Source organism: Panicum virgatum, chromosome 5K (assembly GCF_016808335.1).
Source record: "Panicum virgatum strain AP13 chromosome 5K, P.virgatum_v5, whole genome shotgun sequence".
NCBI classification, from domain to species: domain Eukaryota; kingdom Viridiplantae; phylum Streptophyta; class Magnoliopsida; order Poales; family Poaceae; genus Panicum; species Panicum virgatum.
The window spans coordinates 61,418,277-61,431,673 of NC_053140.1; the positions used below are offsets into that span (position 1 = coordinate 61,418,277).

General features: G+C 49.7%; 1 protein-coding gene and 1 pseudogene across 1 annotated transcript; both read left to right on the plus strand.

The window, feature by feature from the left end:
- The first annotated feature begins 7,511 nt into the window (after positions 1-7,511).
- Positions 7,512-11,088, plus strand: LOC120710334 (protein RETICULATA-RELATED 4, chloroplastic-like). The gene is made up of 9 exons (XM_039995961.1): positions 7,512-7,519; positions 7,633-8,197; positions 8,346-8,414; positions 9,401-9,532; positions 9,624-9,677; positions 9,783-9,827; positions 10,101-10,240; positions 10,516-10,641; positions 10,755-11,088. Exons 1-9 carry the CDS (start codon positions 7,512-7,514, stop codon positions 10,807-10,809), a joined length of 1,194 nt encoding a protein of 397 aa, XP_039851895.1. The 3' UTR covers positions 10,810-11,088.
- Positions 11,089-11,455: 367 nt separating this feature from the next.
- Positions 11,456-13,014, plus strand: LOC120710843 (annotated as a pseudogene).
- Positions 13,015-13,397: the final 383 nt, after the last annotated feature.

Here is a 13,397-nt window from a genome sequence, read left to right on the forward strand (position 1 = left end):
AGTTCGACACGTCTCGATCGATTCTGCCTGGCGGCTGCGGATGGGTGAGTTGTAGCAGCGTTGGCAGCTTGGCGCGTTGTTGCCCTATCTAGTGTTTCTTAGCTTGTTGCCTTGTTCAATTTCCGTCTTGGGACGGAGGCCTTCCACCCCATAGGTGATGGTTAAGTTGAGCTCCATGAGGCATGTGAGCACACAGCAAAAGTGTGCGTGCGTGAGCTCGGGGGTCCACCGCCCACCCCCTACACACGGCAAAGAATCAGGCCGCCGGTATCATGTTCACATACCAACAGTGAGATCAATGAGTGCGTGCATGTGGGTCCTCGATGTATTAGCAGGATCTTGGATGAATTATTATGGCTTTGGCGATTGCTTGGATGGTTGAAACATAGTCATTCTATTCAGATTGATATCTGATCATCAGTAGTGAAGCTAGTCCTTCAAAAAATAAAAAAATCAGCCATGAAGCTAGAACAAAGTGGAGAGGAATATGCTTGCCTTGTAAGCGCATAGAATTGACTCACGGAGGTGTAAATATGGTAAAAAAAATAGATATAATTATTGTTTTCTCATTTTTCGGGGGGGGGGGGTGCATTTGCACCCCTCTAATGACTGCGGACAATTTTTTCTTCTTACCCCGCAAGATCACACCGAAGCCTTACTTCCATTAATTATTTACCCTCACTCTTAGTCATCCGTTGATGTAGATGTGCGGAGTGCTCCCGGACCAGATGGTGCTGGGAGCACAAACCTGCTGGGGGCATGATGTTGGAGTAATGGGCTTGGCCCATTTATTCTAAAGCAATAAAAGAATTTAAAGCCCACTATTAATGCTAGGGAATCAATGTTTAATTCCGTACCGGGAATTGAGGAGGATCTCAACCGACTTAAAAGGTGGACTTCTTATACACCACTTGTGAAGCCGGTAAGAGGAGGACGGTGAACCACACGCGCGCGCGCGCTCGCTCGCCTCGCCGGGCCGGGCCGGGCCGTGGCCGTGGCCGCGCGGCGCGGCGCGGCCGGCCGGACGGGCGGCGCGGCGCGGCGCGGCGCGGCGCGGCGCGATGTGATGGCTATTTTGCCGTTGACAGCAATTAATCGTGCGATTAAACGTGCAATTAAATCTGTAATTAATGGCCATAACCGCATCACCTAAATGACTCTGATGGTGTCCAGGTTCAACGAACCTGAGCACCTGAGTCACTATATAAGGAGTGCCATGCCCCTCATCCATCCTGCACCAGAGCACTGAGGCAACTCGGCTCCTCTCTTCTCCCTCTCCAGTTGCAACAACTGAGTTCCCCAACGCTAATCTCTGCGCGCACAGAATTAGCGTGAGCAGGCCTCTGAAACCTTGCTCGCCTTGAGATCCTGCACGGGATAGGCGGGCAATCAGGTTTTTGGGTAACGCTTTAGCGTGACTGCTCAAAAATACTAAGGCTTTGCCCGATTGTACGACTACTTCCTGGTGGACGAGCCGAACAACTACGTCGACTACATTCTGGTGGCCGAACGACTACGTCGACTACATCTTGGTGACCGTTCGTGGGACTGCACTGCGAACATCTTCCTGCACCGATTTAGTTCGACTACTTCGACTGAGGCCAACCGAGTAGATGTCTACTCCAGTTGGTAACAGCGCAGCCAATGCCTCCGGCAACGGCCCCGCTTTAGGGTACTCCCTAAAACTTTGGTTATTTATATTGTTTATGCTTATATGTGTGATAAGTATAAACATGTTCACATGTTTTCTTTTACTCCTTAAAGTCATAGAAATATTGCTAGTTTATACATCTAATTTTGGAATTAAAATATACCGAAAATTGCCTAGATTTCTAACACATGAAGTCGATGATGGCAGAGTAGTCAGGCCAGCGAAGTGCAAACCCCCGTGTGGAGCTACACCGCCAGTAGGTGCGAGACAAGCACAACAATCACTACTAGGGTCTGACATCCACAGGGAAATTGGCGCCTAGAACTCTGAGACGGAGCTTCACGTGCCAGTGGTGTAAAACTCTCAATTAAGTAATTAAGTGTAATGACCGTTATTTGAGCACATCGGACGCATTAGCTTAATGATTTAATTGGACTGTCCTTTCTCAGCCCACGTCCCGATTGAAACAACACTGATAGTCTCACGCGAAAGTGAGCGCAGATGGTACAAACACAACAAATATTTAAAAATACAGCAATATACATATGACTCTACCATACATTTTACAAGCCAAGTTTGAATACATACATAATTTATAACTTGACATTGCCCAAACTAAGGTTTGCATAGAGGAAAAGGCCTACAACTACCACAAGTGGACACCGAGGAGTCCCCTAACTAAGTGTCTGGCTCCACAACCTCCCATCCCTCTGCGTCCCGACGGATGAATTTAACGCAACAAGAACAGAAGTCTACGTCTGGGTGTCCTGAAATAATATTTCAACAAAACCCTGAGCAACTAATACTCAGCAAGACTTACCCGACTATTGGGTATACTCAGCCCACATATCTAGACATACATAGCTTTCTGACTGGTGGTTTATTTTGCAGAAATACGTCTAAAAGTAAATCCTTAATTGCAATGTTTTAGCTCAAGATTCTCTTTATACTAATTATCCGCTAATGTTTGCATAATATCTAGAGCAAAATATGGTGAAGCATTTAAGTAACAATCAAAAATTATAATCATCATATATCATTAAAGTTCCACCTCCTCACTACTACGATGCGACAAAGAGATTAAGACCCTCATATCCGCGAGACACGGCGAATCGATTCGATTTAACCTTGCAATGTGAATCTAACCAACACGGCACGCATTCGCCCCGTTGAACTATACATGCCAACCATTCCCCTCCCCGCCTCGAACTACAGGAACCAGCCCAACGACATATGGTCAGCCGAGCTCAACGTGAGACCACCAAAAGTAAACATATGCATCCCCATTTCTTCGCGACTACTCGACTACCCCAGGAGTTGGGTGCGGGTTTCTGTACTTTCGAAGCAAAGCAGTACTCGGCTTACCGGTTTCGACTACCTCCTACTCCCGGCATGCGGTTAGTACAATTCAATCCCCGATCAGCACTACCGACAACGACCGGTCCTTAATCGACACAGACGGGAGTAAGACAACCAGGAACCCTGTCCTGTTGCTATACCTATGTATCATCATCATTTCCCGTCCGGTCTCAATCCTCCCTTTGTTCCATATCAAATTCATAACTCAAATACTGGAATTTGAATATATATATATATATATTATATCTCGCGAGTAACCGGAAATTACTCGACTTCTAAACATCCTATATCTCGCGAGTGACAAGAGATCACTCGTCTTCTACCGGGAACCATTAAGCATAGCACTTCTATCGTCCTATACATACTAGTATAACTCAGGGAGGCCTAGGGATCATGCAACTAGGGTTCAAAACAATTCCTAAACATAGTGCACAAGTAATAGATACATATATAGCTGTCATAATTTAAATTAATAGGATGTGCACCGGGGCTTGCCTTCGGGCTGTTGCTCAGAGCTGGGTCAGACGGGCCTTGGGCCGGGTTCTCACGCCTCTCCTCCTGGGCTTGATCCAACTGCTCCTGCGGTGCCGCTATCACCTCATACATGACTCCCTCGGCGGCGGTTTCAACATGCACGCATATGAAATGATTGAGTGCAACACAAACTATACAATCACTAAACTTCGAAATGAAATGTCCTGCGGACTGTCCGCTCCCAAATGATGGACCGTCCGCAGTACAATTCCGCAGACCCACCAGAGCCAACTACGTCTCTGGACAAACTTCAAAACTATAGGGCGGACTGTCCGCTCCCAAATAGCGGACCGTCCGCAATTTAACTCCGCAAAACCACCAGAGGCAACGACGCCTCTGGACAAATTTTAAACTCTACGGCGGACCGTCCGACCTTCCTTGGTGGACCATCCGCAGTTCACTCTGTAAACCCACCAGAGACGACAACGTCTCTGGACAAAATTCTAGACTCTACGGCGGACTGTCCGCTCTCCAATAGTGGACCGTCCGCAGTTCAACCCTGCGAAACCCACCAGAGACAACATCGTCTCTGGACCTCTTCTAACCTGACTTGCTGACTGTCCGGCCCTCCTAGGCAGACCGTCCGCGATTCCTGTCTTTTGACACCGCGCGGCGCCACCAGTGAGGCCGGCGCAGCGCCGCGGCACGCCGCTCCCGCCGACGGTGGCCCGACCGACGGCGAGGCTAGCACTACCCCATCTACTGGAAGAGGCGCACACGAGCATGGGTGACGCACACGAAGAAATCAAGCCAAACCTAGTCGGCGACGTGCGGCTCGTGGCGGTAAAAATGACCTCGTCGAGAACGTGCGTGGAAACAACGTGAACGAGGAGGAACGAGGGGAGCACAAGCAATAGCGGCTTACTTATCGTCGATTCAAGCTCTTGGACGAAAGAAATGGTGACCGGGCGATGGAGTTCCACGGTGAGGTCAAATTTGGGCAAAACTCCAACCGGCGGCCGGGGAATCCAGGATTCCCGGCGAGGTGGGGGTTGTGGCTATGGTTTGAGAGGTTGAGGAGGAAGCTAGGGAGGTGGTTAAGCTTTGGGTGCGGTGGATTTGAAATCCATGGAGGGGAACTCGCGGATTCCGCCGGCGAATGGGAGGAGCTCATGCTCCGCTCATGGCGTCGGGAGGGAGAGGAAGAGTGAACCGATAGAGAGATAGTAAGAGAGTGGGTGCGGGTGGGTGGAGGGGAGGTGCTCGCCTTCAATGCGGCGTACGGGGATGGCCAGGGACGAGCTCGACGGTCGGCACGTGGCAGCGACCGACGAACCTCGGTCTCGGAGTGGTTGAAACAGGGCCGTCGCGGACCGTCCGCCGCCCCAAGCGGACTGTCCGTGAGGCAGGGTGTTACAAGCGGCATACACCAGCCCTCATGTCGGTGGCCACAGCGACGCACAAGACAACGAGAGCGGAGATGACCACCGGAAAATATGCTTGCCTTGCATTGCCTTGTGGGTGCATAGAGTGTATCCATAGAGTGCAAATATAGTGAAATTTTTTACATAATTACGTCTTTTCCATTCTTATGGTGCAAAATGCACCCCACGATAGTACGTCGCTTCGCCCTGTTCATGTTCACGTTCAGTCTGACGGGTTCCTTTTTTTCATTATTTTTTGCAACAAGTGCACTGTACACAAAACTGACTGAATAATAAACATTTACAGTGCTCTCAAGAGAAAAATAAAGATAAACGATTGTCTTCCTGACTCATGAAGTCATGACATATTTTATAGTTTGTGCAGCATCTTATGGAACTGGTTTTAAATTATAATCAATTGTGCGTAGGGAGGCAATGAATCATGGTCCTATCTCTTCACAATCCAATCTGATTTTTATATTTTTTAGCTCAAAATTATATAAAATTAGAATATAATCTGGCCTTTAAATTTTAAGGCTTTTCGCAGAATTTGTACGTGGGTCGGTTGCTACCGCGAATTGGGGACGAGCAGGTAAAGCCGTAAAGGTATGGAGGGAGGCGCACACGAACATCATTCGTTGCCACAATTCTGTGACATATAGTCACTCTTTATCTTGTCAGTGAACAGAATGTACAAGTGTTTCAGCTTTTCCGATAAGCTAGAGAGCTATAGTTTAGCTTGTGCACACAGCTCTGCTAGCCGACTGTTGTGTATTTGTTTGTCTTGGCCTAGGTTTTCCTTTCTTCTTCGTATCAGTTAGCTGATCCTTATTATGTTTTTACCGGGCTCATTCACATTCACCTCATGTTACTGCTCAAAGGCAGTTTTATGCAGCGGTGGACCTACATGCCACGTGTGGGGGCGCACTGCATATTCAGCGTAATACTATTTGCCTGATCCCACTTTAGCTAACCTTTTTTGACCTGTCAGCTATTTTTAACCTTTTTGACATGCATGCCGCTGGTGCAGTATCTTATAATTGACCCCGTGCCTGTGCGTGCGATTAGCAGCAACACAGTGTCCGTATGCTCATCTTCGCCTTACGATCTGTACCAGCGTGCAACTCTTTATGATCTACTACTATATAATATATAGTAGTACCCAAAAGCGCACCATCTGCATCCGCACTGCTTCATGTCCACGTATGGCGTGCATTTTCTAGTTCTACTCAAGTTTGGAAACAATCCTGTCCCGTACTGCCGTTTGCTCTTAGGATGTCCCAATCATATATAGTAATCTTGTGATGATTTCAGGCTTTGTGCACTGTGGCTGTTGGTGTACCAGTAATTGATCCTTGAGTCTGCAGGGAACACGTCATTTACTAGTTTCTCTGAATCATTTAGAGCTTCTAATCAGCAAACAGGTGCTCGAATAAATCTGTCTCTTTGACCACCGTCTGTCGTGGAGCCTATGCCATTCTTCTTTCAGAATTTGAAACTAGAAGCGAGATGCTGAAGGCCAGGGTAAATCCGAGGAGCACAGGCACAGGTGAATGAGTGAGTCCAAGATGAAATTGCTGGTTTGTTTGCGTCGCAACAAGGCAGAAACCAACAGCAGAAATAGGCAGAGTGTCTGGCAGGCAGGCATTAGTTCTTGTCTTCTCGGAACCAGCAGTGTCACTGCCCCGATGACTGAGGTTGGGGAGATTATTCGAAGCTAGTACTTTCAATGTGATTTCATACTGCTCGTAGTAACATCTCGGAACACGGGGTCTCATAGAATTTCTGACTGAAGTGCAGACAACGGGGCAACGCCATACCAAAGTGCTGCAAGCTGTGGCGAACGGGAAACATTTGTCTGTTTATGTGGCCGTTTCGCACGTCCGTTTGCTGTGCTGTGCTGTGCTGTACTGTAGCCTATTTTTTCTCACTGTCCTTGTGCTCCATGCTGATGGCTGGCTGTAATGATAGGGCGGCGATGAGCAATTTTTAGCCTTGATTTGGATTTTGGACACGTGAGCAGACAGACAACAAGGTGATTTGAACTTGGTGTGGACTGCGGTACAAGGAGACGGCAGTCGAAGGAATTTGATTAAAAGATGTCGTTCGCGGGCTTTCGGCCCATTGATTAAAAGATGGCGGCGCGCAAGAAGGCACCAAATATGGGCCAAGCTTAAAGCCCAACAGGTGGTCGCGCGGCTCGAGGCAGAAAGCACGGCCCATCAGAGAGAAACAACAGCACGGACTCGCGGTTTACGAATTGATGATGGACTGTTGCCGCCGACGGAGTCTGCAATGCGCCGCCGCGCACGGAAGACCGAATCAGAATCCGCGGCCCCGGAGATCCCGGCGGCGTACCATTACCATTACCAAGGGAGGAGATGGAGACCGGCTCGCGTATCTGATTCGATTCCATTCGACGCCGGCCCGGCCCCGCCGCTGCTCTCCTCACCTTCCTCCAGGCCCGGCCGCCCGGGTCACTTCCTTCCTTGACGAGAAGCCCTCCCTCCGTCCTGGAATCAAACGGGATCGTTGGTTTGGTTGGTGACAGCCACCAAGTACAGTACAACCTCGGTTGCCTTGAATTGACGGCTACTACCAACATGGCAACGTAACAATTCCCCCGCCGCCTGCTGGCTGCAGCTTCGTTGCCTCCGCCCAAACCAAACCCAAAGCCCTCCCTCCTCTGAACTGAACCCACCGCCACCGCGCCCTGCCGCTCTCGCTCGCGCGCTGCTCCCCTCCTCCACCGCCGCGCCGAGCCACCTCGCCCGCCCCGCCTCGCCATGGCCTCCTCCCTCGCGCCCTCCTCTTCGCTCTCCACCCCGTCCCGCTCCAGCCCCGCATCCTCTTACCCAGCCACCCGCCCCGCCTCCCCCACCTCCCCTTCTCCTTCTCGCGCGCCCTCCCGCTCCCGCTCCGCCTCCGCATTACGCGCCCCATCCTCCCTGCGCTCTCCTCCTCCTTTTCCGGCGGCGGCGGCGACGGCCACAACAACAACAGCGGCGGCGGGGATGGAGAAGGGGATGCCGGTCCCGACAACCGCGGCGAGGCGCTGTTCGTGCTCGCGCAGCTGGGGAGGAAGCTCGACAGCCTGCCCTCCGATCTCGCCGCCGCCGTCGAGGGCGGCCGCGTCACGGGGGAGATCGTGCGACGCTTCAACGAACTCGAAGCCTCCGCGCTCTTCCGCTGGCTGCTCCAGTTCCGGGGCTTCAGGGAGCGCCTCCTCGCCGACGATCTCTTCCTCGCCAAGCTCGCCATGGAGTGTGGCGTCGGTGTCATCGCCAAGGTTTTTTTTTATTTTATTTTTCTCTCCCAAGCGTCTCCACCTTTTTTTTAAATAACACCCAATTGTCTTTTGCTGGTACGACTACATTGCGTCCAACTGTAAAATGCTACCTCCAGTCTAACTCCTTTTGAATTCGTCGTTTCTTCAGACTGCAGCTGAGTATGAGAAGAGGAGAGAGAATTTTATGAAAGAGATTGATATTGTCATAGCTGATGTGGTACGTACGCCTAATTGTTCTCATCTCATACCTCCCAACTTCCTTTTTTGTCATCGTTCTTTGTTTTATGAATTCTCAACTATAATATCATACTAATAAGCTTATCAGTTAAACAAATTCTTCAGTCTGACCTATCCTTGGAACCATCAAAATTGGCTAGGTAAAAAGTATCTTACCAGGTTTAGACTTCAGAAACTCTTTACTAAAACTGTAGGTTTATTAGCATCAATTAACACGAAATTAGAAATGTTGTCATAAAAAAACAAGGTAGATTTTGATTCTCTCTCTCTCTCAAAATTTCTGAATAATAGCTGGTTTCTGCTGTTGGTTAAACTAGCTTTACTAGAGGGCACGTCTGTCCCATGGCCAAAGCACAGGTCTAAGGCCCGGCCCTGGTCGTGGTCGTCTCACATGGGCTACGGTGCCGCTGTGTAAGGATGGGGCAGGGGTTCGGGGGTTTTCTTGACCTGCGTGAGAAGGTCTTCTCTTAATGCAATACCCGGGGGCTGTCTTACCCCCCGCAGGTCAAGTTTTAGCTTTACTAGAGGGCTCTATGATATTAACTACATATGTTGATATGTGTAGCAGTAGCACTCTTTGTTCAAGGGGCACGTTATGGTTAAGACATATATACACTACTGGTGAAATTTGGAAATAGGATCCGGTTCATTTAAATATTTAATGAGGATGAGGCTTGCTATCTTGTTGAATAATCATGCCTGGAAGCAAAACAATTGCAACACTCTAAATATGTTAGAACTCTGGCTTTATTACGATGGAAACATCCTGTTCTTTTCTCGTTATTTTCATTATTACTGAAAAAAATGTAATATATATTTGTCAGTTTTTTGTTACCTCAAGTTTTCAGTGGTTTCACTTTACCAATTATAAGAGTACCACCATCTAATACCACATGATTTTTACCTGATTATTGTACCTCCTCTAATATCAAATCTAATTCAGTTGTTCCCTCTGATACTACCCAGGTCATGGCAATCGTTGCAGATTTCATGCTTGTCTATCTTCCTGCTCCGACTGTATCATTGCAGCCACCACTTGCAAGGAATGCTGGAGCTATTGCCAACTTTTTCCATAACTGCCCAGATAATGCTTTCCAAGTAAAGTAACTGTTTCCCTTTTCCTATAATTGAATAGACTTCCTATTTCGTCCCCATGTACTCGAAAACATGTTATGCCACTCTTTTGCAGATTGCTTTGGCTGGAAGGTCATTCTCATTTCTGCAGAGGCTAGGAGCTATACTGGTAAAGTAGATTCATTGCCATAGACAATTAACTATTATGATTATCAGTTACTTTGATTTATTTGCAAGCTATGTTGATCAACTAACGGCAGTGGCTTCTTTGCAGAGGAATGGTGCAAAGCTTTTCGCAGTAGGAACTACTGCTTCTCTGGTAAGTTTGTTTATTTCATAGCTATACTGTGATGACCTTCATTAGCAGTTTCTTTTGATCTTTTGCTATAAAACTACTGTTATTTTCTTTTCTGAAGGATATACAGTTGGATGTGATCCTATTATGAAGTAACATTTCTTGAAAAGGGAGAGTTTACGCTAGCAATATGTTATTTTTACGTGTAAAAATTATTTGTGGAACAAGTAATTTCATCATGTCCCATGAGATAGTTTTGTAAGGTTGCAATGTCTATGAACTTGTCATCTTTCCCAGATTGGCACTGGTGTCACCAATGCTTCGATCAAAGCAAGGAAGGCTGTTGATAAGGACCTTGAGGATGAAGTCGAGGATATTCCAGTTGTATCAACTAGTGTTGCCTATGGTGTATACATGGCAATTTCTAGTAACCTCAGGTAAACAGAGTCCCGAAATAGTTTAACATACAATCAAGGCATGCTTCAGCTGCCTTTTAAGTATCTGATTATTTTTGTCCTCTGGTTTCGCAATGAGAGACAGAGGGAGTAAGCCCTTCAATCGAATTTGCAGTATTGATTTTTTCCCCAATTTGAGACAGACAACCACTGTAAAACATTTGGCAAATAGCTGCAGACGATGCTCGTTTTAACAATTGGTTTGCTATTCACAGTTGTGCTCCTTTTTAACACCAGAAATATGTATACTTCATCAGGTATCAGATTCTGGCTGGTGTGATCGAACAGAGGATGCTGGAACCACTGCTGCACAACCACAAGCTACTACTGAGTGCAATGTGTTTTGCCATTCGTACGGGCAACACATTCCTTGGCTCTTTGCTGTGAGAACCTACCATTCACCTCGCCCAAAATTTGAAATATTGTTTATCAAAAAAATTGAAATATTGTATCCTGTTACTGTGGTATCACTCAACTCTTTGATCTTTGTGAACAGCTGGGTTGACTATGCCAGATGGGTGGGCGTCCAAAAGGTTAAAGAAGAGGCCTAAAGTTGCAGCATCTTGTTTGCATGTTCTTGTGTCGCTAGGAATGTCGGGAACACCTTAGATCCCTCCAGAATGCTGTTCCCTTCATTGGAAGCCGATGGGATAAATTTCAATTTTGTTGGGAAAGCCAGAAGTAGAGAGACCTGTCGAATTCTTGTGAACGACGTCGTTGTACCTTGTTTTTAATTCCAAGTTTGCAACTTGCAAGGGCTGTCATTTTGGGAAATATATAATACTGAATTCCATGATACTGCCAATGTGTTTTGACCTTAGGAACTTTCACTTGTCCTGTTCCATCTGTTTGTATTTTAGCCATGTTGTATTTCCTGCTCAATTGCTCAAAGAGAAGTCTTTGTCAGAGTATATTCAGGCGCTGGCCTGACATATGGTTGGGAGATACTTGTCGGATGGAACGTGGGTTGTCCATTCGTTGGACCGGTGGTCAAAGAGCAGAAGGATCGATCGTGCCAGGCTCGATTGGTGTACAACGTGGCCCGTAAGCAAGCACAAACGGGCCTTACACCTTACCGAAAGCCCATGAGCCTCTCTTCTACTTTAAAGTTAAATGGGTCGCTCAACCCAACAAAGTCCAGAGCCGAACGAAACCCTAGTTAGTTTAGTTAACGACCCTACTAACCATCCTCGCCGATCGACGCAGCAGCAACCGACCACGATGCTGCCGTCGCCGCAGCGGCCCTCGCTGTCCGGCGGCGCGATGTTCCTCCCGGCCCAGCCGCAGGCCTCCGCCGCGTGCACGTCCATCTGCTGCACCTGCGGCGTCGCCATGCCGCCGAACGCGGCCCGGCCAACACGTGCGCGCGCTGCCCGCGCGGCCGCGCGTCGACATCACGGAGGGTGTACCGCGCCACGCCGCCGTGGTGTACTGCCCGGCGTGCTCCTCCTACCTCCAGCCCCCGCGGTCCTGGCTCCGCGCCGCCCCGGAGTCGCCCGAGCTCATGCAGATCCTCCTCCGCCGCGTGCACCGCCAGATCGCCCGCCTCGGCGCCGCGATCGCCGCCGCGGAGTTCGTCTTCACGGAGCCCCACTCCAAGCGCCTCAAGCTCCGCCTCCGCGTCGCCGCGAGGTCCTCCACGGCGTCACCATGGAGCAGGACCACGTCGTCGAGTTCACCGTCCACGACCGCCTCTGCGACGCCTGCGGCAGGGCCCAGGCCGACCCCGACCAGTGGTCCGCCGTCGTGCAGGTGCGGCAGCGCGCGTCGCACCGCCGCACGCTCCTCCACCTCGAGCAGCAGCTCGTCAGGCACGGCGCCGCGGCCTCGGCCCTCCGCGTGGACGGGAACGCCGGCGGGCTCGACCTGTACTTCGCGTCGCGCTCCCACGCCGCCCGCCTCGTGGACTTCGTCTCCTCCGTCGCGCCCGCCCGCGTCGGCACGGCGAAGCAGCTCGTCTCGCACGACACCAAGAGCAACTCGTACAACTTCAAGCACACCTTCTCCCTGGAGCTCTGCCCGATCTGCCGCGACGACCTCATCTTCCTGCCCGGCGAGGCGTCCCGCGCCCTCGGCGGCCTGGGGCCCCTCGTCCTCTGCATCAAGGTCGCCAGCTCGCTCGCGCTGCTCGACACCAACACCATGCGCGTCGTCGTGCTGGGCATCAAGGAGTACGACCGGTACAAGTTCGAGCCCCTGCTCACCAGCCGCCGGCTCGTGGAGTACGTCGTGCTCGACGTGGAGCGCGACACGTCCGGCGACGTCACGGCGCCCGGCTCCCCGTTCATGATGTCATGGGCGCATGTCGCCCGCGCGTCGGACTTGGGCAAGAACGACACAGTGTTCACCGTGAAGACGCACCTCGGGGGCCAACTGAAGCACGGGGACTACGCGCTGGGTACGACCTCTACAGCTTCAACTCCAACAACGACGACTTGGAGAGGTATGGGCAGAGCCACCAGATACCTGATGCGGTGCTTGCCAAGAAGAGCTGCAAGAAGAGCGCACCAGGTAGTAAGCCGCAGGACGGCAGCGAGCGAGACGGCGGCGTTCACATGGAAGAGATTGCCATGGGGATTGGATGCATTAACCTGAATCCTTCCGACGAGAAGGAGCTTGATGAGCTGCTCGAGGACCTTACCATTTGATCTCGGTTATATGAGCTGCTGACTAGGATCACATTATGCAGCTTGGCAGCATCTGCACTAGTACTTGTGATATTTGAATAGTAATTCTCGGTTGTGAACTTGTGATACTGTAGTTCGGTGCTTATGGAGTACTATATATTACTCCATCCGTTTCAAAATGTAAGTCATTTTAACTTTTCTAAATTTATATATTTTATTATGTACCTAGACATATGTTATATCTAGGTGCATAGCAAACATTATAAATCTAGAAAAATCAAAACGACCAATATTCACTGCGTTCGGCTGGTCTCCAGCCCTCCAGCGCTATAGTTTTTCTCTCTCATATCGCTCCAGCTCCAGCCTCCAGCCACCAGCCAGGTAACAGTGTTTTTCTCTCACATCACTTCAGCTCCAGCATGCCGAACGCAGTGATTTTGGAACTGAGGGAGTAGCCGCTAGTCCACTACATTTTTCCTCGGTTTTTTGTATATTCCAAGTGGCAACACTCA